Genomic DNA, 27527 nt, shown 5'->3' on the forward strand with positions numbered 1-27527 from the left:
TCGTGTAAAGTTTTCTTTGAATACTTTAGATTAAATTTTTCAGTCCAGCTAGAGATTCTAGCTCTAATATTGGTGGTAGTATTTCTAATAACTAGATTAATATGTACGAACAAAAATCTACATTATTGCCATACAACCTCCATCTTTGATCATATGCTGAGGACATTGATATGACCTTTATGAAAGCTGTAACTCAAACTTCTACACTACCTTTTTCATGTAGGCCCGACAAATAATGGGAACTAAATTCATCCTTTTTCACAATCATATGCATAAGACATGTCAAAACTTTGCGAAATGGACACCAACAAATTATTAATTTGATCTGACCCAATAAACCTCATGATCATTAGCTCTCTTCTTGTCCTCTACACATTATTCACTACACTACAACTCAAAACACTTCTGGACCATAAAATCACATTATATAAAGTACACTACACAGTGATTAAGCCAAATCACATAAACTATGGTTTTGTGGACCAAAAAAATATAGTATATATGTTTCATATATATCTTCACCTATCTCTCATTCACCCTATTCACATGGGCGTTGCGTGACCAAAGTGGGCACTACCTTTTTTTCCATTGGATCAATTTCCTTTTTCTATGTCTAGTGTTGTAGTCCTCTTTTTCCTGTTCTTGTTCCCCATATTCTTCTATTAACTCAACATAAACATCAAAATTCCTACCTAAATTACACCCACGTGTGCCCTAAATTACACCCACAAGGCATCTTCTTGTACCCCATCAAAATTATACAATGAATTATGGACCCCTATCAATTACTAGATTCTTATGCTAAAGCATATGATAAAAGAGTATTTTCCCTTTGTTTTATCTTCATACCATCCCCCTTTCCCCTATATATATACAATTACAACCCTCCATCATCCATCCATCCATCCATCTACCGATATCCTTTAACAATACCTTTGTTTTCTATATTACTCTACAAAAACACAAATATCAAAAATCAAACAATTTTGCTCTACTATTCTCAATCTAATAAGGAAAAACTCGAATTATATCGAAATATGTCAGGAGTATGGGTATTCAAAAATAATGGTGTGATTCGTTTAGTGGAAAATCCTCAAGCCGAACATGGTGGAAGTGATCAAGCTGCAAGAGCAAGGAAAAAGGTGCTTGTACACCTTCCTACTGGAAAGGTGATCTCATCATACCAAAAACTTGAACAAATTCTTAAAGATTTAGGGTGGGAAATATACTTTGGTGGTGATCCTGATCTTTACCAATTTCACAAGAGATCCTCAATTGATTTAATCTCACTTCCTAGGGAATTCTCCAAATTTAGCTCGGTCTACATGTACGACATTGTCGTGAAGAACCCTAATGTCTTCCAGGTTCGCGACATGTAGCTATATTACTACTACATGAACTTCTACAGTACTACCAATCAAAACTATCTACTTATATATATATCTATACATATATATTAGCTAGGCTTTGTTGTTGCATGCATGTAAGGGTATATGCATTGCTTCTTTTTATCTTGCATACTTTTTTTCCTTTCAAGGAGTGTTTTGTCTTCAAGTATGTTTCATCTTTACTAATATATCAAATCCAATGAAATCAGAACTGATGTTGCGGAACAATTTGTCTGATGTAAGATTCTTGTCGAATATGATTTTTCCTTTTATTTCTTCTTCTTAGCTAGTAAATTTTTCTCTTATGAAGCATGCCTATGGTTTGTTTAAATTCCTGTTGGTTGTAATGGTAGCTACTGGATAAGTTGCACGGACACGGGACATTGGGAAACGCAAATTCTAAAAGTGAGTAGATTAGGCTATATTTTGATAGATTTAGAGATATTGAAAGGAAAAAGTAAGGTTGAGAGGGAAAACATTTCTTCTAGTAACAAAAAACTATGTCGGTCTCGTTTCAATTCATTATTTATCTTCAAAAGAAAATTCAGAGTGTCTGAAATCTGAAGTGTCGGAAACGTGACACTTTGACTCCTAGAGAGTGTCCGTGCATGATCAGAGGCTACTGGTATGTTATGTAATATATAGGATTATATAAAGTTGGACAAATAAACTTAATATTCATCTACTTGTTTTTTTGTTGAATTAAACCACATACCTTCTAACACTATAAAATGTCCAGTATTCATCTACGTAACACTATATATATATGGCCTGCCAGGCCATATGCATGCAGTGGTCAGGTCAGTTTTATATATACTCTTATTGAAAGAAGATCAATATATTCAGAAATTAACATGTGTAACATATAATATAACGTATAGAAAAGGTTACATACTTGTATAGTGAACTAGCAATAAGTAAATTAAGATCAGATCTGGAGCTTTTCCGAAGTTATAAAGTGAATTTAGTTGCATCAATCTAAACTCTCATATTTTCAGGGTATAATCTATTCATCTTAAAAACATAAGTTTAAAACTAATCAGGTTTAATCAAGGCTGATTCGATTACAATCAAGTCTAATAAGTTCAGTTCAGATAAGTTTAGTTAAATAGAACGCACCCTTTCATAGTATAAGTAATTCTATAAGCTTAATGGTGTCGGCAGTCTTGTAGATTGGGAAGCCATCATACAGAGACATGCATCTTGTAACGAGTGTATTTTATTTCCCCTTTTTTCTTGTGTAAAATGGAAGCGTTTTAGAAATTGGGAAAACTTAGTATACATCCACACTTTATTGGCTTCATCAATTAGGAAACTGTTGGGTTCTCTGGAAAGGAAATGTTTCCTAAACAGGTTAATAGATTATAGAGTACTTTGTCGCTTCAAGAACGATAGATTTATCTACTAGAATATGATCTTGAGTTTAACCATGGTAGGTGTTGGATTATTACAGGCTGAGAATTCTGTGTTTCTTGATCTAAGCAAGAATTATAATTAGAGATGTTGATTGTCTTTTGTGTTGGAGAATGGTGAGACCAACCAAGTGGTGGCAATGGTCGAATGCAGATCAGATATAATCTTGAGGGATCAAAAAGATGGGCTAGCTTCGGGGTTGTGAAAGTGAGCTACGCTCTTTGAGTAGGAGTTGTAAGCTGGCTGTGAGGACTTGAGGAGTAACACAGTAGTAAGACTTGTGACGGTGTGAGGTGAAGAGGTGGGTGGCCCCATGGCAGAGAAATAATTTATTTTAGGCGGCTTGCAAAAAGATCGATTATTACTTAAATATCTGAGTTAAGATCATCAGGTCACTTGAAAAAGTAGCGTAAACATAATTCGACTCTTTTTAAATAATAAACTAGTTATTAGGCCCGGGTTACGCCCCGGGTAAGGAAAAATTTCAAAATTTATTAATATTGTACTTTAAGATGATAACACTACATGTTATCTGGTCTAGTGGTTAAGATTTTAATTTGTGTTGTTGAGGTTGCGGGATCAAACCCTATACTATGCAATTTCTAACTTTTTTTATTGTTGTGAATGTCATGGAGTATAACTTCCTTAGGGAGAGCGCCACATGGCACCAATCCTGATTTATGCACGTCTTTTAATATATTAGTATAGATAGTCGGTCTCATGATAAGACCAACTTATTTGAGAATTAAATGCATAGCTTTTTTCGAAATCCGATCTTATACATAAAACAAGATATAATTATCTTTTAAAGTTACATGAGGGTAAAAATGTTTTTGCCCTAGCTTAATTGTTCGATCATGATTTTTTTTTTTTTTTTTGTTTATCGAATTCCCTATGATTATGTTGGTACACCTACCTTTCTCCCACAAGGAAGACCATATATCGAATCCCCGGGGCAGCAAAACAAAAGGGGGTTGTACTTAGGTTATGAACCTAACTACCTAAGCTGAAGGTTTGAGAGAGGGTAGACCCAAATGGTCTAATCTCTACTGTGTAAAGTGGATTGCAAGAAGTCTAGATTACAATCCAGTTAAGTCCAAATTTGTCGGATTGAATTAATCTGGAAAGTATTTGGACTGGACTTGGGCTCAAATTTTCAAGTCCAAGTATTTTCAGACTGGATTCAGATTCATCCTTTTAGAGTCCAATAAGTCCAATGCAGTCCAAAAGCATATAATATATACATATAATGTATATAAAAGAAACTTTCTTTAACATTTTTGTCAAAATTTTGGACTTTATCATTCCCGCTTTAAATTCTTTTCTATGGATCCAGAATTTTCACTTACCCTCTAAAAGTCCAAAGTGAGAACTAAAAACTATAAAAGCAAAAGTTATTCTAACCATTTTTGACACCTTTTACATATTGCAATTTGCATTTTACAATACTTCAAGATATATATAACTAGCTTTGTGAAATGGATGTAATGAGTCAGAAATTTTTTCCAAAGATTCAATCATGAGTAAATATTGTGAACTTAAATCAAAAAAAAATAAAAATATATTATATAGTAATTGGATTAGACTGGATTTGAACTCAAGAAAAAAAAATTCGGACTAGACTGGATTGGATTTGGACTCAAGAAAAAAGTTTCGGACTAGATTGAATTGGACTCAAAAAGTTTGTTTGGACTCAATTTCTCGAGTCCAAAATACTTTAAATTGGATTTGAATTTGATAAAGTCCAATACAATCCAGTTCACGCCTATTAATATGTGTGCCTACCAAAAAAAAAACAAAAGGATCATGTTTTTTCGTTCTCTAACTAACATTGAGGCAACTTTTTAGAGAATAGAATGCTAGTTAATGCCATTTCGATTAATATGCTTGTTTTGAAGAGAATCAAACTATCAAAAGGTCATTGTGAAGTAGAAATTATTTGTGGATGCAGGATCACATGAGAATGCTCCTTACATGAGAAATGAGAATGAATCTCAACCACACGATTGGATTAGAGTTACAACACTTGTTCATTAGAGTTATATCCCTCTTAAAAAATTTGAATTCAAAAAAAAATTTGTTTTTTTTGAATTTTTTTTTAAATATTTTGTTTTTGGAGTTACATCATTTTTTCATTAGAGTTACATCACTTATTCACAAGAGTTATAGCGTGTAAAATTCATTCTCATTTCTCATATAAGTATGCATTCTCATATGAACTCACTTCTATATATATATATATATATATATAATTATATATATATAATATATAATATATTAATATATATATTATATATATATATATATATATGAAACTGAAAATTGCAACATAAAATGAGTAAAAAGTCCTTAAAATGAGCAAGAGTTTTTTAAAATGAGCAAAAAATATGTAAAATGAACAAAAGTTTTTTAAAATGAGCAAACACGTATAATGAGCAAATTATAAAATGGACAAATTTGTAAAATGAGCAAAAAGTTGTAAAATGAGCAAAACTTTGTGAAATGAGCAAGAATTTAAAAAAGAGCAAAAATTTGTAAAATGAGCAAAAATTTGTAAGCTAAGCAAGTTTTCAGTTTTCAGTTTTCAGCTTAACATTGATTTTCATTGCTGATAATAAAAATTTACAAAATCATAGATGGAGTCTCATTACTCTAAATATGGACATAATATATATTGACTTCTAAATATTACACTAAAATTATTATTATTATTATTATTATTATTATTATTATTATTATTATTATTATTATTATTATTATTATTATTATTTTGGAAGTTTTGTATCACATAGCATAGGAGCCGCAAAGGTACGTTCCTTTTAGAAGAGCGGAATCTAAGTATAGGCCCATAGTGATCATAGATGGTTTGTAGCTCTTAAAGAGAGATAGTTTAGGTTGTGTAGCCTGCTGGTGTTGTCCCTCATCTAGAGGCCTGTCTCTAGTATGATCACATTGGTATGTTTTGATGCAATAATACCTTACCTTGCCTATAAAAAAAAGAAAATCTAAGTAAAGCGTTGAACAAGTAGGTGTAACTGTTGAGTTTTACGGTGGCGAACTATTCACACAAGCTAGATCTTCTAATCGATAATTGGGCCAAAGAAAAAATTTAAATTTTCTAAATGTATTTTTATCTCGATCAAAATCTTTATTTTCATCATACAATACCAAAGGTGGTTTGCCTTTGATTGTACAAGAATATGTGGAGCTCAGCATGTCTGGAAGCACAGGAGAACATTCTTTTGAACATTGACGGCATGCTTAACACATGCAAGTCGGATGGAAAGTGGTGTTTCCGGTGGCGGACGGGTGCGAATAAATAGAGTTTTCCGAAAAACCTGCTAGTGGAGGAAGACCCCCTAGGAATAAGAGGCATATGGCTAAAAATAAATAAATAAATTTACTCCCACCCCTAAGGCCCTAACGTGGTTCATGTAAGAAGTTACGAACGGCGAGACGTTGACAACTTTGAATATAGAACACAAACAAAAAGAAACAAAGAAGTTGTAAAGTAAAGAAAAGAAGATAAAGACTTTACTCAGGTGGGGTTGTGAATTATGATTGGCTGTTGAAAAAAATTAGAAGGAAGTCAAGATTTCGACTCCCAGAAGTGTGGATATGATGGCAATCCTTAATCCTTATCCATTTCAAATCTTATGAGATAAGTAATTACTAGTATAATAATATTTACTCCATATTTTTCTGTTGGAGTTGCAATGAAATGGCAGTTGAGGGTCCTTCAATAATTGAGGGTCCCCCAGCACAATGGGTCTTCACGTGAACTAATCACGGCTGTCCCTTAAAAGCCCTAACTTAGAAAATTTGGAATATATATTCAACCTAACAATTAGATACCACATATATTTGTTTGCTCTCCTCTTTGTTTTCGTTGTTAAAGTATTAATCTAGAAAAATCTAGGCAAATATCTATAATATGTGTCAAGGCGTAGATTAGCTAGAAAACTCTAGATCTTTAATGCCTAGAATAATCTACAATACTACTACCTAGGCTAGCTAGAGTAATCTAGAAATAATGAAAAGAAAATCTTGCCTTAGTTGGTTGATGACTTGACCGACATACCAAGGCTATAAATAGCCACCTAATGTAATAGCATTATACAAGCAATAACAACAACAATATTACAACACCAACTCACTCCCATTGCATCTCCATATTCAACTTCATCCATCAATCACTTATAAAATAAAATCAATCCCACTACACTTCTACATAAATATTTCCTACAATTGGTATCAAGAGCCACTATAATCCAAAGCCTTCAACAATTTAAACACCAAATAATCCAACTCCCTTAAAAAAAAAAAAAAAAAAAAAAAACCAAACACCACATAAATTAAAATGACTTCCCCAAACACTTCAACCTCAAACACATTTAACTACCCTCAAGTAAATTGGGTACCCACATTTAAGGGAGAAAAATATCAACAATGGTCTATCCAAATGAAATCCATATTTATCTCACAAGATTTGTGGAGTTAGTACAAAATGGTTATGAACAACCAAATGATTTAATCCAAGAAGCTACTTGGGATGAAGCACGCCGCAAGCAATATAAACAAAATCGGATAAGGGATAATTATGCCCTATCCTTAATATATCGGGGAGTAGATGAAACAATCCTCCTACTATTATGGCTGCTACAACGGCCAAGGAGGCTTGGAGTATCCTGGAGACAAAATATAGGGGCTCCAGAAGGTAATACTCTTTAAACTCCAATCTTTATGGAGAGACTTTGATAATCTATTAATGACGGAAAATGAAACAATTCAAGAGTTTTTTAGTCGAGTAACAAATATTATAAATCAAATCCGAACTAATGGAGATAAAATAGAAGATGTTCAAGTTATTCGGAAAATATTAAGAAGTCTCCCAAAAAATTATGATCACATAGTGGCTGCTATAGAAGAGTCTAATAAAGATTTATCTAATTTAAGTTTAACTGAATTAATGGGCTCCCTTCTAGCACATGAAGATAGAATGCGGAGATTTATAGAGCAGCCACTAGAACAAGCTTTTCAAGCAAAATTAAAATTCTCTAATAATGGAGAAAATAAAAGTAGAAATGGCTACGGTAAAGGAGGTACTTCATATAACCGTAGCAGGGGAGAGGAAATTATAAAAATCAAGGAACTCGAGAAAATAACCAATCTGGCTCCTATTGCAATTTATGTAAGAAAAATGGCCATTAATACACAAGATTGCGGTATAAGTGTAAAAGATGCAAAAAGCACACTCATTTTGAAAAAGATTGTTGGTTCGGCAAAAGGAGGAGGCCAATTTTACGGAAAATAAGGAGCCTAGAGATCAATTATTTTATACATGTTTAAATGCTCACCAAGAGTCAAATGATATATGGTATATTGATAGTGGTTGTTCAAACCACATGACTGGCAACAAAAATTCATTTGTCAGTCTGGACGAAAACATAAAAACACAAATTACTCTTGGTGATGGAAGCAACCAAGAGGTTGCTGGCAAGGGGACAATAGCCGTTAGAACAAAAAACGGCTCGTCTAAATTTATTTCTGATGTATTCTATGTCCCCGGGCTTGCACAAAATTTATTAAGTGTAGGCCAACTAATCAAAGAGGCTATATGGTGAAATTTGATGCTAATAAATGCCTCATATTTGATAAGAGAAAAGGGCAATTAATTACTACTACTCAAATGGCTCCTAATAAAATATTTCCATTAAGAATGCAATTGGAGCATAATGTTGCCCTAAGTTCTATGGTGGATGAGTCCACATTGTGGCATTTGAGATTCGGGCATCTAAATTTTAACAGTTTAAAACTGTTAAAACAAAAGAAATGGTGATTGGGCTTCCACCTATAACTAATGAAAGAAAAAATATGTGAGGGCTGTATATATGGCAAAATGCATAGATTGCCATTCCCTACTTCATCCTGGAGGGCCAGAGCTCCATTAGAGCTTGTTCATGCAGATATATGGGGCCCTACCAGAAATCCGTCTCTTGGCGGAAAAAGATATTTTCTATTATTTGTCGATGATTTCACTCGCATGATGTGGGTTTATATCTTGGAGAAAAAGTCGGAAGCATTTTCCCACTTCATGCAATTTAAAGCCCTCACAGAAAAACAAAGTGGGCATTCAATAAAAATTCTAAGAACAGATCTGGGGGAGAATTTACAAGTAAAGAATTTAACAGCTTCTGTAAGGAGCATGGAATCAAAAGAGAATTAACTGTCAGACGCACACCTCAGCAAAATGGTGTTGCGGAGAGAAGAAATCGGACCATTGCTGAGATGGCCCGAAGTATGATGCAAGGCAAAAACTTGCCCAAATGTTTTTGGGCCGAAGCCGTACATACGACTATCTACATTCTCAATCGATCTCCCACGAAGGTCGTCATGGGTATGACACCCTATGAAGCTTGGCATAAAAGAAAGCCAAGAGTGGAGCACCTCAAAGTATTCGGGTGCATCGCATATGCCCACATCCCGAAAGAAAATCGGGAAAAACTCGATGGAAAAGGAGAAAAATGTATCTTCATTGGATACAGTGACGAATCTAAAGGATATCGTCTCTATCAACCCGAATCTAAGAGCCTAATAATTTCAAGAGATGTCATATTCGATGAAGGAGCTCAATGGACGTGGATGGAGGATGAATCTCAGTCACGTGAAGGAGATTTTCTTCCACCAAGCCCAAGAGAGGATGAAGGCCCAAATCATCCAGCAACACAATCATCCTCTAGTCCATCATCACCGAGATCTCCAACAACATTCTCGAGATCGGTGAGTCCAACATCAGGATCAAGCTCTCAAAGCTCAGCTCCAGTAGTACGACGTTCACAAAGAGAGCGGCGACCACCAAGCTACTTGGAGGATTTCCAGTGTAATCAAGCTATCATGGCTCTCTTCACTAGCGAACCACAAAGCTTTCAAGAAGCATCACAAGAAGAGAAATGGATCGAGGCCATGAATGAAGAAATCAAGATGATCGAGAAAAACAACACATGGGAGCTTGTTGAGAAACCTGAAGACAAAGAAGTCATCGGTCTCAAATGGGTCTACAAGGTCAAGTATAACGAAGATGGCTCCATCCAGAAATACAAGGCTCGTCTCGTCGCAAAAGGTTACTCCCAACAACCAGGGATTGACTTTAACGAGACATATGCTCCCGTTGTCCGCATGGAGACTATCAGGTCAGTCCTTGCTCTTGCTGCTCAACTTAAATTACCAGTCTTTCAATTAGATGTCAAGTCGGCATTTCTAAATGGTGAGCTCGAAGAAGAAGTATATGTTGAGCAACCGCAAGGATATCTCATCGAAGGCAAAGAAGACAAAGTATACCGCCTTCGTAAAGCTCTTTATGGGCTTAAGCAAGCACCTAGGGCCTGGAATAGCAAAATACATGGCTACCTACTTCAAAATGGGTTTATAAAAAGCCCAAGTGAGCCATCACAATATATCAAGGCCCAAGGATCACAAGATTTTCTCATATTGTGTCTTTATGTAGATGATCTAATCTACACAGGCACTAATTCAAAAATGATTAAGGAATTTAAGAAAACAATGATGTCGGAATATGAAATGACCGACCTTGGTGCCATGAAGTACTTCCTTGGCATGCAAGTCAAGCAAAGCCCAGGAAGAATATTTCTCTCACAAGAGAAATACGCAGACGACCTACTTAAGAAATTCAATATGAGTGAATGCAAGCCATTGGCTACACCAATGGCACTTCATGAAAGGCTATCTAAGAACGATGGCAAAGAGAAGGTCGATGCGTCAATATATAGAAGTTTGGTCGGCTCTCTCATCTACCTCACACATACTAGGCCCGACATAGTACATGATGTCAGCATAGTATCCAGATTCATGAGTGAGCCAAGTAAAGCTCACTTAGCAGCAGCAAAAAGGATTCTCAGGTACGTCAAGGGAACAAAAAGTTATGGAATTCTGTACGAAACAGAGGAGAATCACAAGCTTACAGGATACACAGACAGCGATTGGGCCGGAAGCATTGACGATCGGAAGAGTACAAGTGGATACGTCTTCCAGTTGGGAACCAAGACTATTTCTTGGTCATCAAAGAAACAATCTACAGTAGCTCTGTCATCAGCAGAAGCAGAGTATGTAGCAGCTACAAGTGCAGCATGTGAAGCAATATGGGTTAGAAGAATTCTCAATGATCTACAACAGACATCAGAAGAACCAACAACTATCTACTGCGACAACATGTCTGCAATAGCCATGACAAAGAATCCAGTCTTTCACAGCCGCACGAAGCACATTGAGATACGACATCATTTCATCCGAGAGTTGGTCGACAAACAAGAGATCGAGCTACAATTCTGCAAGACGGGGAGCAGCTTGCTGACATATTCACTAAAGCAATTCCGACAGAGAAGTTCATCCAGTTTAGAAGACAACTTGGAGTCCAAGATTTTTCAGATTAAAGGGAGTGTTAAAGTATTAATCTAGAAAAATCTAGGCAAATATCTATAATATGTGTCAAGGTGTAGATTAGCTAGAAAACTCTAGATCTTTAATGCCTAGAATAATCTACAATACTACTACCTAGGCTAGCTAGAGTAATCTAGAAATAATGAAAAGAAAATCTTGCCTTAGTTGGTTGATGACTTGACCGACATACCAAGGCTATAAATAGCCACCTAATGTAATAGCATTATACAAGCAATAACAACAACAATATTACAACACCAACTCACTCCCATTGCATCTCCATATTCAACTTCATCCATCAATCACTTATAAAATAAAATCAATCCCACTACACTTCTACATAAATATTTCCTACATTCGTACTAGTTTCTAGATGCAATAAATATCTGATAGATATTTGCAACGTTAAAAATATCCATCCTTTATTAATCATTCAATATAAAAAAAAAAATAACAAACAAAATTCAGAAGACTTTTCACTGCGTTATCTCAACCCAAACCGTAATCTTCATCTGTTAATTTCTCTTTGGCTCTCTCCTCCTCACTCAAATAATCACAATTTGGGGCCTCAACCATCAGCTTAAGCTGATGGTTGAGGCCAGCACAGGTCTCCCATACCTGGCGCTAAATATTCCACTGAGAAAGGAGGGGTGGATGAGATTCGAACCCATGACCTTTTCGTCACGCTGGCTCTTGATATCATGTCAAAGGACCAACTCAACCAAAAGCTTAAGCTGATGGTTGAGGCCCCAGGAATAGATTTATACTCTATCAGATATCATTACCCTGTATAAGTGGGATAAGTGGGATAAGCGGGTCATTATAATCCTTATTTGGGTTGGACAAGCCAAATAAATAAAAAAACAAAAATTGATATGCAAGGACGGACATACTTTGAATCCTGGTGGCACATGCTTCACCAAAACACATCTTTGTTTTTAAAGAAAGCCGAACAACTTTTATGGGTTAAAAAGAATCTATGTTAATGCATCTCTGAATTCACATAAAAAGGCTTTGGTCGCAGTCTTGTGGATGTGCAGTAGTTGGCTTTGCGTGTTATATAGTTGCAAATTCTACCTCTATTTTTTTTTTGTGAAAGTATTGGGTCAGACCGTCTGACCAATACTTACTGTCAGACGGGCTGAGCCCAAAACTCCAACTCCAACTTAAACTTTGTACGCACCACTTTCTCTCTTCTCTTCTTCTTCTCCCCACTCTGTACTATTGTTGCCATTACCACTACAAGACCCTCTCGATTTCTTCTTCTCCTTCAATGGCTGCCACAACAGTGAGGATGATCACATTGAAATCCTCCGATGGAGAGAAGTTCGAAGTCGAAGAATCCGTTGCTCTTGAATGTGAAACCATCAAACTGATGATCGAAGATGATTGCGCCGACACCGCGATTCCTCTCCCTAATGTCACTGCAAAGATCCTCTCGAAGGTGATTGAGTACTGTAAGAAACACGTCGAATCTACTGCTGCAAAGTCTTCTTCTACTGAAGATAGTTGTTCTTCTACTGCTAACGAGTTAGAAGGATGGCCTGGCTGTATGTACTGCTGCCTTGTTGGCGCCTAGTTTGTGTCTCTGTGTCAAATGAGTCTTTAGGATTGGCTTTGTAAAACTGTAGCCCATGTATGGAAATAAATCAACGGATAAAATTATAAAAAAAAAAAACAGTTCTACTGATGAAGAACTCAAAAAATGGGATAGTGAGTTTTAATCAAAGGTTAGTGTTTTATTTTCTTTTCAGCTTGACTTTATTTTCTTTCAGTTGGACTTTGTTTTCTTTCAGTTGGACTTTCTTTTCTTTCAGTTGGACTTTCTTTTCTTTCAGTTGGACTTTCTTTTCTTTCAGTTAGACTTTCTTTTCTTTCAGTTGGACCAACTGAAAGAAATAATGGGCCAACTGAAAGAAATAATGGACTAACTTAAACAAAATAAAGACTACCTGAAGAAAAATGTAGACTACCTGAAAAAGAATAAAGACCAACTGAAACCCAAGTAAGTCTAACTGAAGCACAAAAACCCACTGAAAAACAAAGAAGACTAACTGAAAACAAAATGAAGACTACCTGAAAAAAAATTGGAACCACCTGAAAAAAAATGAAGACTACCTGAAAAAAAATTGGAACCACCTGAAAGTCGTCCGACCAAGATCATGGTCGGACGAGTCCGACACAATACGTTCTCTTTTTTTTTTTTCACCATCCAATTTTTAGCATTCTTTTGTTTGACTTGCTTATATATTTTTCTCTCTCTTGGCCTTTTCTATTCTTCCTATTTCCTACTTTACATTTTCTTCTCTTAAATATTTATAAAGTTGCCAAAATTTTAGTTTGATGTTTGACCCCATGTTTCAAACCGTCTTTTCTTCTTAAAATACATTTATATGCCTCTTCAAATAATTAAAAAAATACATTTCTACATGGATGACTTCTTCCATTTTCAAATAATTACAAAAGAAATTAAATTTAGTATCCTTGTTAGGACTCATATATGATGTATAGTAACAATAATAGAATTATTATTCTTAGTTTGTGGTGAAGTAAGACTCTTGTCCTTAGATTTATAAATATATTTTGGTGATGATTGATAAGTATAAAATAACTTAAACCTAAATTAACATGGTTACAAGAGCTAGAGATTAAAAAAAATTCTCTCTACCCAACCATAAGACCGAACACTCGATCGAACAAACAGAAACCAAGAATCAATTTTTTTGGACCTTCGACTTTGATAACACCGAACCACAAATCTTCCAAAAGCTTCGAGTTTTTATCTCTTCCTTCAATTGAACATCATTGCTTCTCCTCTTTGAACATATTCTCGCAAAACTCGACGAGTAATCATGCTTGAAACTTCCATATGAGTTAGTCAATGAGAGCAATTTCAATGGTGGGCTATAAGGTGTTGTAGTTTGCCATGTCACATCAGCTTTTTCAAGCTACATTGATTTTAAGCTACAAACTGCTCCAACACTAAGCCATAACACTTTGTTATTTGCATGACCAGTCCCATATTTTTATTTTATATATTTATTATGAAAAATAACTAAAATAAGATTGAAAAAGCTTCACTGTGTTAATTGAATGATTGGATGTGTTTCTGTTGAAATTACGTTTGTTGTATACATGTAAGTTGTCTCATATTGGAGAAAAAGGAGAGAAAGTATCACATTATAAGTTGTCTCATATTGGAGAAAGAGGAGAGAAAGTATCACATTATAAACTAAAGGAGTTGCTCCTACTATTACTAATTGATTTTAGTCGGAGGTGTTGGCATGATACTTTAGGTTGTGTTATCCCCTCCCCAATGTTGCGGGGCCCTCCTACTATTACTAATTGATTTTAGTATAAAACCTCCTTTAAACTTGTATATAGATAAAACTCTCCTCCACGTTATCGTGCTAGTTTTATCAATTATATTTTTTTCAAGCAAGTCTGGTTGTTTAACTTTTTTCTGCTCTAATGTTTGAGCTGTAGCTAATCATTTAACAAAATTCGCAAGTAGGTACTTAAAAGTAACCATTAGAGGTCGCAAAATTTTAGCGCATATCAGAGTATGTGGTCCTAATATACTTAGAACATAAGTTAGCTTTTTTGATGAATCATTCACATTTTAGGTCTCTTTCCATCTGTGCCTATCCACGATGAATCATGTTGGCAGTGGGCATTATACTATGAATAGTGTCTGTCAGACCAATTCAAGATTGGTTTAAGATTAGGAAAAAAAACAAGATATGGAAATTCATCTTCATTGATTTACGTTAATATATTTATTCCTGTTAATCCATAATGGAGACGAGAATCAAGAAAAGAAAAGGTGATGACCCACCAATTCTGATATCATATACTCCATTGTATAAAAAAGCTTAAATCTAACTTATGTGGTTGTAGGATATTTGTGAATCCAACTGTATAACAGTGAAAGTGGTCCAAGTCCATATCATTCATTCGTGCATGGCATTTTCGTCAACACGAATGAGAAGACTGCTTAAATAATAATATCCATGAAATTTAGCAACCAATTACTACTCCCGCTTTTTATATTTAGAGGCAGAGGCAGGGCAACAGGGAAGAAATGGGGATAGATGTCCTCCCACTCTAAAAAAAAAAAAAAAAAAAACTAATTTCACGGTTTAAAAAAAAAATTGAAAGAAATATTATGTTGGATGTGTGAAACTAAACACTAAACAGGAAGCCTTTGAGAAACGAAAAGAGAGAATTTGAGAAACCAAGAAATGAGAGAAAGTTTGAAACCCTAACTCTCAACCACAAGTGTATGCATGTTTTTATTTTGCCTACACGGTATGAGCGCGTATTATATTTGACCACCCTATTGTTAAGGTTTTATTGAAAATTGTTTTGAAAGAAGTCACCACGAATTCTTTTTAGGAAGAATCATAAACCTGTAACCTAAAACCTAGCCTCCCCTCTCTTTTCTCTCTCTAAAACCCTAGCCTCCCTTACCCCTTCTTCATCAATTAGGGGGCTGCCATGGATGTTTTCATCCATGGTAAGCCCTTTTTTCCTTTTATTTTCAGTTTTTAGTTTATTTTCTTGTTTTGTTCAATAAATTAGTATCTCTTTATGAGATTTTCTCAAAACCTTTTATGGGGTTTTTAGTTTCTGTTTTGGAAATCTCCTTCTCCCCTATGGGAGTTGTGAGTATGGTTCTTTTGTTTTTAGGTATGAGAAATTATTCTCATTGGTTGAAGTTCGAGATTCAACCTGAAGAATTAGGGTTTCACAACTTCTGTAAAATTATGGAAGACTATTGGAGTACGTTCATCCCAAAATTTCCGCATCTGCAGATCGTATGCCGAACCAGAGCGAACTCACAGATTGCATTGCTTCAGATCAAGATTTTTATTAAGGCAAAATTAAGTCAAATCTGCGATGTTTACATTTCTAGGGTGATATGTATTTCTATTAGAATTTTATGTTTTTCAGAAATGACTTGTAAGTGCCGTTTGGCGAAATATTAATGAAATCCCTTTTCTTTCTTTCAAAAAAAAAAAGGAAAAATCATAAACCTAATTGGATATCGGAAATTCGTAAGGACGAATTAGGGACTTATTCAATATAAATTTTCCTGTCATGACTCCATAGATGGTCAAAATGAACCAAAGATTGAGTTCAGGGGTGAGGGTACAATACAGTCAGGAACCATATTGCCCATTGCTGGACTCTACTAAATATCGATTCATTACAGATTTATGCCAAAGAATAATCATATAATATTTTAAGCATACACACTAAAAATATTTAGTCTAAGTTGATTCAAGAAACACATAAAAAGATTATTTTTAATTGACAAGTTATTATGTTATCAATATTACAGAAAACCTAACGGGTTGTCCAAATTAATGTGATTAATGTTAGAACAGTTCTTGAGGTCTTGTTTAGCAATAATAACATGTGGGTGATAAAAGCAATAACGCAAGACAATCATATAATATGCATTGAATAATCAGGCAAGCATATGATATACAAAGGCATGCATAATAATAATATAAAATAAAATACAGAAAAGGGATTAGAATATACAGTAGGACGATTTTATATTAACGATCTACATCATGACAGAAACAGTTAGTAGCTTCAATATAAAAATAGAAATTGATTTAAGGAACCTTAGTATTGTACCGAGGCTTGGGTCTGCGAGATTCACAACCTTCGGGACGAGCAATCGTGAATCCTCAAATCCTAAATGTCTGATTGTATGTAGATTGAATGTATTTGTGTTTGAAAGTAAGAGTTTTTTTGTAGGGAGATTGTATAATTCGTAGAAAGGTTCGCGTAATATGTTCGTCGAGTTCGAAGTGTGTTAATATGAAAATCCCTTCTTTAGTCTGTACGGAAATCGGTCCTATTTATAGAGAAAACGACACTCAGCCGTACACACCAGCTGCGCCTGACACGAGATGGCGTGTCAAGCGCATGACGCAGCATGCCCAGTAAAAAGTGTACACGTGGCACACGTTTTGAAAAAGATAATAAAGAAATTTCGCATCTCATGCAGAGACGTGTGCTTGACACAAGACTCTGAATGAGTCAGAATTCCATGTGTCAGGTGCAGATTAGTGCACTTGGCACAGGTGGACAGAGCTGCGCCAGGCGCAGTTTGGTGCGCTAGGTGTACCAGCCTAGATCCTAACATGCCTTTGCCAACTTTTATTTAAAGCACGTTCAAAAGATTTATTTTATTCTTTAATTACGGATATCTGATTTCACGGGATAAAATCTGATTTTAACTATATAAAAAAATATCTTTTGAAAATATTTATTTATTAAAAAAATCAATTAATTATTATTAAACAATTAATTAGGTTTTTCAAAGAATTGGGCTCAATAGGGACTTAACAGGGATGACTAACTTCGCTACGTCAAGATGTTGTTATGGACTTACAGGGATGACTAGCTTTGCTAAATCAAGGTGTCGTTATGGACTTAGAGGGTGTTGTTATGGACTTAGGGATGATTAGCTTTGATAGGTCAAGTTGTCGTTATGGACTTAAAGGGTGTCGTTATAGACTTATAGGGATGACTAGCTTCGCTAGGTCAAGGTCCCGTTATGGACTTAAAGGGTGCCGTTATGGACTTAAAGGGTGTCATTATGGACTTACAAGGATGACTAGCTTTGCTAGGTCAATGTGTCGTTATGTACTTAAAGGGTGCCATAATGGACTTACATGGATGACTAGCTTTGCTAGGTCAAGGTGTTGTTATGGACTTAAAGGGTGTCGTTATGGACTTATAGGGTACTGTTATGGATTTAAAGCGTGTTAGCTTCGCTAGACTTAATGGTTCGGACTTCGTCCTATATGGTTTGGAATTGGACTTGATTGGACTTAGGAAATGAGTTGGGCCTTCTATGGACCTAATTTTGAACAAAGTCCTATATTGATTTGATGTTAGACTTGAAAATGCACATGGGCATGACATTGAAAATGGACTAGGATTGGATTTAGAATGGAATAGATTGGGATTAGACTTGGATTGGGCTTGACATAGACTAGGGTTCACATAAAGATGTAGATGGGCCTAGATTTTGATGTGAACTAGACTTACACGGGCCTAAGATGGACTCTAATGCTAGCGGGCCTAAAATGAATGTATAGACTTAAATTTAGATGGACCTAATATGAATGCAAAATGGAGTCTAATGCATATGGGCCTAAAATGAATGCAAAGTAGACTGGATTGGGTTGATTGGATTGAATTGAAAGTGTTTAGAATGGGCTTAGAATATTCGAAATTTTTTTTTGAAAAGAACCCCTTGTTTTTATTTTTTATTTAGGAAAAGATGATGGATTTATGTTGAAGACATATATTTTTGCAAATGTCGTGTATGATAATGATTAGTAAATACTTGTAAAAAAAACAGTAGAATAGGAGGAGGTGTAGGATTGGTTTTGAAAAATGTAAGTTTTTGAAATTGATTGAATATGGTAAAGTAAGATTGATAGGAAAGGTTAGTTGAAGAGCAGGGATGAAGTGGGAAAAGGTAGACATGCATGACAACTCTAACTCTACAATGACCACTTTAGATGCACTTTTTAGGAAAGACTCGGCCTTGCATGAAGAGATTGATTTTTTGAATTAGGTGAGACTTCTTAATGACCTTTTTTTCTTTACGCAAATGAAGACAAACAAACATAGGCTCAAACGTAGGATCGTCCATTACAACGACTAAATCAGCGAAAAGAGTGCGACACAATGCTACGTGCGGTGCACAACCATGCGTTTATCGCGGGAGTAGTGTGCCAGGCGCAACATAATGGGCTTGGCGCACAACTCCGTGACACGTTTTTTTGGGATTTAGGCGACGTATTGGCCAATTGACGATTTTTATTGTTCATTAGACGCGATTTTCGGAACGACGCATAGTAATGACAATTTGACAATATAATAACAGGCAAAAATTGGAATCACAAGCAAATGTCATATAACATGGATACAAAGTTCCAACTTGAAGTCCAGTTCTATGTTTGAAACTATTGGCCAGGTTTAGGTTTAGTCTGAAAAGGGTCTATGACTAAGAGATTAATCAAACGCTTCGTACCCCTGCTTAAAGAGGTGGCCACATGTAAGACACACTCTAGTTCTCAAGTCAGAATAAAGAGAACAATGTCATGGTTGGGTAGGTTTACTTATAATTAAGATCCAACACTCGCTCTGGAAGCTTTTTGGAAGGACAAAGCGCAAACCCCCCGGGTGTGACCTCACACATAGAACATGTGCTAATAAGGTAAGGTAAATTGTCCTTATGGTGGCTGATCAAAAGCTATGCACATGCAAAACTGTATATATTATTCAAAGGCATAAAAATAAGAATGAATCGTATTTTTCAAGTTTTACCCACTCATTTAATTATTTCGCCTACACGGTGTGAGCGCGTATTATATTTGACTACCCATTGTTAACGTTTTATTGAAAATTGTTTTTGAAAGAAGTCGCCAACAATTCTTTTTAGGAAGAATCATAAACCTAATTGGATATCGGAAATTCGTAGGGACGGATTAGGGACTTATTCAATATAAATTCCTCCGTCATGACTCCATAGATGGTCAAAATGAACCAAAGATTGAGTTAGGGGGTGAGGGTTAAATACAATCAAGAACCATATTTCCCATTGTTGGACTCTACTAAATATCGATTCATTACAGACTTTATGTCAAAGAATAATCATATAATATTTTAAACACCCCAAAAATATTTAGTCTAAGTTGGTTCAAGAAACACATAAAAAGACTATTTTTTATTGACAAGTTATTATGTTATCAATATTACAGGGAACGTAACGGGTTGTCCTAATTAATATGATTAATGTTAGAATAGTTCTTGAGGTCTTGTTTAGCAATAATAACATGTGGGTGATAAAAGCAATAACGCAAAACAATCATATAATATGCATTGAATAATCAGGCAAGCATATGATATACAAAGGCATGCATAATAATAATATAAAATAAAATACAGAAAAGGGATTAGAATATACAGTAGGACGATTCTATATTAAAGATCTACATCAGGACAGAAACAGTTAGTAGCTTCAATATAAAAATAGGAATTGATTTAAGGAACCGTAGGATTATACCGAGGCTTGGGTTTGCGAGATTCACAACCTTCGGGACGAGCAATCGTGAATCCTCAAAACCTGAATGTCTGACTGTATGTAGATTGAATGTATTTGTGTTTGAAAGTAAGAGTTTTTTGTAGGAAGATGGTATAATTCGTAGAAAGGTTCGCATAATATGTTCGTCGAGTTCAAAGTGTGTTAATATGAAAATCCCTTTTTTAATCTATACAGAAATCGATCCTATTTATAGGGAAAACGACACTCAGCCGTACGCACCAGCTGCGCCTGACGCGAGATCGCGTGTCAAGCGCATGACGCGGCATGCCCGGTAAAAAGTGTACACGTGACACACGTTTTGAAAAAGATAATGAAGAAATTGCGCATCTCATGTAGAGACCTATGCTTGACACAGGACTCTGAATGAGTCAGAAATCCAGTGTCAAGTGCATTAGTGCACCTAGCACAGGTGGACAGAGATGTGCCAAGCACACGATCGAGCTGCGCCAGGCGCAGTTCCAGCCTAGCTCCTAATGTGCCTTTATTTAAAACGCGTTTAAAAGATTTTTTTTTATCCTTTAATCACGAATATCTGATTTTACGGGATAAAATTTGATTTTAACTGTATAAAAAAAATTTGAAAATATTTATTTATTAAAATAAATCAATTAATTATTATTAAATAATTAATTGGGCTTTTCAAGGGATTAGGCTCAAAATACAATTAATTATCACGAATAATTAATTGGGCTTTGAAATTGGGCTTCGAAATGGTTTTGAATGGCTTTTCAAACTGCTCTGCCCTTAGGTCGGATCAATTAAGACCAAGGTATGTTTCATCATCGGATTCTGAAATGGGGAGACATGATTATGTGTCTACAATGAGCCACTAGAAAGTGACCCGTGAGCCGCCGAAAAGTTAGGATTTAACTACGAAGGAAGGAGAGAAAGTGAGGAACCCTACCAAAGTGAGAAACGATTCTAATGAAGGTTGAGAGACGGTGAGGAGCCACGAGTCGTTGAACGTACGTCGCCAGACCAGCACCCGCCGAAGTCGTCCAGACGCGGGACGACAGTCACCAATGACTCAGTGAGTTGTTTTTTCTAAACCATAAGTTTTAATTTCATTTTTTTGAGGTAATATTTATCATTGTTTGGTTGTGAATTTGTGATTATGGTTGAATACTTGAATTAGTTGAATTGATTTGTTGTTGGTCATGATTTATTGAGTTGATTTGTTGATTCATGTTTTAGATTTATTTAGTTTGTAATTTCTAAATTCTAATTTGGAACTTGTAAATATGAGTTGATTTATAATTGACTAGTTTGGTTTGAAAATATAATTGATTCATGTTTATCAATTAAATTAGGAAATCTCAAATGATTCACGTTCACCTAATTCAAATAGGTCCAAGGCTAGGGAAAACAACCCGATCTCCGAGAATTTATGTTTAAAAGAATGAAATCCCAAGGAACGCCTTCACCCGTTCATGAAACACTTCAAAATGAATCTCCTTCATTTAGCCCTCCCCAAACTTAAGATGTTGATATGGATGTAGGTGGTACAAGTACTAGTAATGTACCATTACAGTTTACAGGAGGAGGAAGAAGAATTAATATATGATGTTGAATTACTTTCTCATGATCCAGGAAAAATAATGAACATAATAAATGGTCCCTCAAATCAAGAAACGCAATGAGAAAAGGCTATATCCTTAAAAAAGACCATGTCAATTAAAAACTCATACCTTTCCTCAAAGATCAATGTCCGATTTACGTTGTTCTAGTGTTAATTGGTTCAAGAAATGGGATTGGCTTGAATATAGCATTGAAAAAAATGCTACATTTTGCTTTATGTGCTACTTGTTCAAGAGTGATGTTGAAGTCAATATAAGGTGATGCAATTTGTTGGAGGGTTTAGGGAATGGAATAAACCATAAATTGATAAATATTTGATAAGCATATTGGTGGAATTGAAAGCATCTTTAAGTTGTTTGCAATTTCTTTCACCTATCAAGGAGTGGCATTTCGTGGGCATGATGAAAGTGAAGAGTACGTAGTATAGGTAATTTTCTTGAGCTTTTGAGGTGGTTAGGGGGAAAAGTTTGAGGAAGTGTTATAATGATATTATTCAACTGGCAATTTTCTAGTCTTTTAGTACATTTTGAGTCTTTAGTTTTACTATTATAGCTTTTAAGTCTTTAGTTTTACTATTATAGCTTTTGAGTCTTTAGTTTTACAACATTTTTTTCCATTATGTGACAGCTGAATAATAGCCCAACCTAGTTAAAAACATTGGGTCTCCCCGAGTTTTCAACAAGCCAAGACTAGAGTTTAACGATCCCAATAAAATACTAGAACTAATGGACCTAGAGAGTATTTCCACCGAACAAAATCATTTTTATTTTTTTTAGGTAAGTACGATAAAGAATTCTATCATAGCAACACTTTTCACATGTCAATCTAACCCGAATTACCAAGCTAGACAATTTGGAGTGGAAGGAAAAGACAAGGGTATCCCTTCTCCCAATGTTCTCGTTGAACCCCACCATTGAAGGTTAAAATCCTGAGCACTAGGCCAAAGCTTAGCTTGATATCAATACAACATCATTTGTTCATTAAATCAAGAATACAGATCATATTATAAGACCAGCAAAAATACAACAGCGGGAGAAGAAAGCAATAAAAATTTAGTACGAGTAATTTAATAGTACTCTTGAAACATCCCTAGATTTCGACATGTTACAGCTGTAATCGAAAGACAATATACAGATAGCTGCATTCCCATACTTTTCCAAAAATCATACTATGAAAACATAACTGAATAAGTCATCAGTTAGTTCATCACTAATACCTGAGACACAAAAAGAGATAACTTTCAAAAGTAGATATTCGCCAATTCCGCTCTCTAGTCCATTGCTAATATGGTATTAAGCAACAGTAGATTTAAAGTGGAATTCGTCGATTGTTGAGTATACCATGCCTTCGTCCTCCAGACACGTGATGGATTCCCTAAGAGAAGCACGAAAACAACACGTTAGGCTTAATGTGTAATACGGCATTTACTGCTTGCTTTTAGTTTTCTTCTCGCTTCTTTGGGGGAGGGAAGGGAAGGTTGAGGGAGATAATAATATTGAGAAAAGAAATTTACATGATCTTCTCCACAGGAACCTTCAAATGCCGAGCAATTTCATCCCTGTGTACACCCTTTTCTTCGGCCCTAAAAGAGAAGTTTTTGGTAAATCAGTATTTTAAAACTAATGTCAATCAGGCATCAAGCAGTATAAAACAGACTAAGATTGAAACGAATCAAGATCATTGAACTTGAAAAGAAACATATATGCTGGTGGAAAACAGAATGATTGAGATGAAACTAGCAAAGTTTTGAAGGAGATGTTGCAAACAATGATCAAGGTTAGGAAAAGTTGCAGTCTGCGACGAGAAAAAGAGGGTGTTCAGAAGGTGATTTTCGACTTACAGTCTCGAAGGTTGCTGTAGATAATTGACTATCCTCTGATCAATGTCTTTCAACCCGTCAACACTCATCTGCATCGAGAACTACAGTAGAAAAAGATGTATTAGAAAGTTGAAAGAAAATGAAGAGTTTGAAAAGGGCTATAGAGGGCAGTAATTGGTGTGTCAAGCTTACTTGGTTAGGTGGAGATGAGTGGAATCCGTTAGATTCAACTTTAACTGGAGTTGTGTGTGATGATTCCATAATCTGACTTTGAGGAATGGAGTCAATTCTCTGTTTGAGGAGAAATGAGCAAACCAAAGTTAAAAATTTTCATTGAAAATACAATTCTGGGTATGTGAAGGCTTCTTGGCCGGGAGAAAATATTACCTGTGCTTTGTTGTTCAATATATGCTGGTGAATGCACTCTACATGATGGAGGGTTATCTCGTTGAAATTACTAATAGGCCTGCATACACCAGATTCCAAGATCATATACCAAACAAGTACAAACTATAACGATCATTCCTTCCATTTGAGATGTTCGAAGCAAAAATAGGTCGAGGAATGGGCCTTCGATAACAGCATACCCTCTCCCCCCCCCCCCCAACACTGTTTGAATGTTATTTCTTTCTAGGCAACAAATTGCTTGTAAGGTTTGTTATACAACTGCAAATATATAAAACTTTCCACATGCCTTTTTCATATATGACTTCCAAGTTCCAAGGAACATCAATAATACTCTAGATTATTGATGCAAACATAGTGATACAATGGGACATTCTTGGAAATTTAACTTTCTAATTGCGTTGAACTTATTTACACAGCATCAGCTATACAGGTAATCTCTTCTTGCTTTCCCAGCTTTCCCAATGGCACAATACATTCCTTTATGCAACTGCTTAAATTCAAATTCAAAGAGCCTGCCAAAACCCCTCCAACTAAGAAAGGATGAAAGCAGAGGCGGCTAAGGCCATGTGCAGGATGAGCAACTGCATAGGAGCCCCGAAATACAAGGGGCCCAATTCTATTAGTTGTCCGCCCAAAAAAAAAATCTAAATCTAATTACAAATATAAAGAGATTAATTTCTATTTGGTGTTTTTCTTCTTCTCCTATTCTCCAAAAAGCCTCATTTACAAATCTTCCGTCTTTCTATTCACCAAAAAATTATATTTTTATAATTTATTTTATCACAGGGCCCCTAATTTTATGAAACGGCCCTGGATGAAAGACTTTCAATGGTGAAATAAGAAACGAAGAACATGCTCTGAAGTTGATCAAACCAGTGTTAGCTAATTCATTAAACCCCTCACAGACTGCAATCCAGAAAAGGTAAATTGGTACACCCAAGTGTTATGCTATTCGGCTAATTTAACAAAACTAGGCAGCAAATGTGTTCCTGTACCTATTCCTGTGCAGCAAATTAAGGCAACACTGGATCAAACACATGCATATACAGTGGGCAACTTGCACATGAAATTAGCTGGAAAAAAAACTATCGATGATAGAAAAAAAATTAGAAAACAAGCAACATATGCCAGAAAAAAAATTGGTGCCTCCATTAACACCTTAAACATACTGAATGCTGATAGGCCATTACACATAACTTGGCCGTGATAATGTTGGCAAAAAGAAACTCAATTCAACTTGAAAGACACTTTCTGTCAAACCAAGGGACCAACAATAGACAAGCATCTACAAAGATGTAATATCAACACTTCAAGAAAGATCTCTATGATTTGTTCCAAACAAACTTGTATGTCAATTTAAATATTGAATTGTTCACGGTTTAAGAAACTTGTGCAATCATCAAGAAATTAAATGAAGGTGAGATCCATCATCATCGATATATCATCAAGCATGTCGAAGAAACTAGAAAAGGAATTTAACACAGACCGCATGTTAAACACAACTACTTCTGTATTGCCTCTGGTGTTCTTCAAGTGACCAACAAGCCATACATACATGCCATCTCTGCAGAAAGAAAAAAAAAAAACCTCCTCTTTAAGTCATTTTCAGTCATTACATAATATAACCAGACACAACAAATTCAAGTTAATAACTTACTCTATGACCTCCATTTGCTGTCTATCAAAAGCTTCATTAAGCCTGGACATAAATATTGAACAATAATATAAGACAATCAAAAGGTAAACAAGAAAGAGACACAACATCTTTGGAATCAATAAAGGGAAAAATTAAGCATAAATAACCCTCAGTCGTAGCAAATACGCAACCATGGAAATCGAATAATTACCATCTTTTGCAGCCGATACGACCGGTTCCATCATCGATGTTGAAAGAAACATCGGTCACTTTCTCTACCTTATCGAATACCATCCCAACCATCTTAACCTACAACCAACAAACAATCAACCAAAGCAAACTCAATTATTGTCATCCTAGACAAAAACCAGTAAAATCAACATAAACAGATTCATTCTACTATAGAACTCGTCAACCTTAACCCTTGGTTTCTATCATTACATGACAGCAAAGATAATGAAACAATAACTTCATCACAATAATTTCAATATAAACTTATCTACCTTTACAACTCAATACAAATTTCTAGACAATTTTATAATCAAAGCCTTAAACCACTAGAATCGAATTTCGCCCAATTACTTTGAACAGGATCAATTATTCAACAGAATTCATCATGATCATACTTCAAATTTGCAAATATACTTCAATTTCGCACTTATAAATACCATAAAATTACTATTGGAACCATTGTTGACATTCAAATTCTTTCTTTATTAAAATGTTTTTCAACATAATTCATCGAAGCGAATACAGCAGCGAGCAATTCAATCACAAGTTCACAACTAGATCAATCACCAGAAATTCCAAACAAATAATTGTAATTTGTATTTCATCTACAACATCGAAAAATATCATAATATTAAACCTAATAACAGAGAAATTTATAAACTTACAATGGTAACATCAACACCGTCGATGTTGAAACTGGATTTATCGTCGGTGGAGGAGAGAGAAGCTTGGCTAATTTGCTTCACTGATACTGGAACTGTTCCATGTGGATCTCTACTCTGCAAACCAAAAAGAGATAGAAAAAGAAAATTAGAGTTGAAAAAAAGGAAAATTAGAAAAGCGAAAAAGAGAAATTAGGGATTTACTTTAGCAGGAGAAGGTGTGGAATCAGATTGAGTGAATTGAGAAGAAGAGAAGCCATTGTTGTTGTCGTACTGGCTTTGAGAGAACATCATTTTTTTTGTTTTTGGAGGAGAGAGAAAATGGGGGGTTTGAAATCTGGGGAAAATGGTTTTGAGGGAGAAGAGAGGGTTTTTATGAGGTGAGTGGTGGTTTTAGCGCCAATATTTGTAATGTTTCCCGCCTTTTGTCATTTCGGATGATGAGAAGGGAGGTAGAAACCTTCTTTCTTCAACACTAGTGTGTTTTTATTAATTTTGTTTGGAGGTGGTAAGGTGAAAGAACCTATTGAACTGGTATCTCGTATAGGTGTAATCAGTCAAGTTTGCAGGAGGGGGATGGTAAGGAAATTCTCACCCACAAAGAGCCCCTAATGAGATTTGCTCCTATTGCCTTTGAAATCATAAAGTCAAACATTTATCACTAAGTCAAACCTTGCTTGTTAACATTAATTGTGTATACATGCGAGATATGTGCAAGAGTTAGAAATCAATATAATACACTCATGTAAGGAAAATTTAAAGGTGATTATAGTGAATATATTTTGTAAGTCTC

At 35.3% G+C, this 27527-nt stretch overlaps 3 protein-coding genes across 3 annotated transcripts; 2 read left to right on the forward strand and 1 right to left on the reverse strand.

Annotated features, from left to right (window-relative positions):
* Window positions 1-882: 882 nt before the first annotated feature.
* On the forward strand, window positions 883-1673 carry LOC104886675 (flowering-promoting factor 1-like protein 2). Its single transcript, XM_010671146.4, has one exon. It carries the CDS (start codon window positions 1038-1040, stop codon window positions 1377-1379), a length of 342 nt encoding a protein of 113 aa, XP_010669448.1. The 5' UTR covers window positions 883-1037; the 3' UTR covers window positions 1380-1673.
* Window positions 1674-12528: 10855 nt separating this feature from the next.
* LOC125494864 (SKP1-like protein 1B) lies at window positions 12529-12834 on the forward strand. The gene has a single exon (XM_048638713.1). It carries the CDS (start codon window positions 12529-12531, stop codon window positions 12832-12834), a length of 306 nt encoding a protein of 101 aa, XP_048494670.1.
* Window positions 12835-22936: 10102 nt separating this feature from the next.
* On the reverse strand, window positions 22937-27163 carry LOC104886674 (replication protein A 32 kDa subunit A). Its single transcript, XM_010671144.4, has 10 exons — window positions 26939-27163; window positions 26738-26851; window positions 26053-26150; window positions 25863-25904; window positions 25692-25769; window positions 24185-24263; window positions 23990-24088; window positions 23819-23898; window positions 23492-23560; window positions 22937-23352 (listed from the first exon to the last, which is right to left on the reverse strand). Exons 1-10 carry the CDS (start codon window positions 27026-27028, stop codon window positions 23271-23273), a joined length of 831 nt encoding a protein of 276 aa, XP_010669446.1. The 5' UTR covers window positions 27029-27163; the 3' UTR covers window positions 22937-23270.
* Between the last annotated feature and the right edge of the window lie 364 nt (window positions 27164-27527).

This window comes from Beta vulgaris, chromosome 2 (assembly GCF_026745355.1).
Source record: "Beta vulgaris subsp. vulgaris cultivar EL10 chromosome 2, EL10.2, whole genome shotgun sequence".
Classification (NCBI taxonomy): Eukaryota; Viridiplantae; Streptophyta; class Magnoliopsida; order Caryophyllales; family Amaranthaceae; genus Beta; species Beta vulgaris.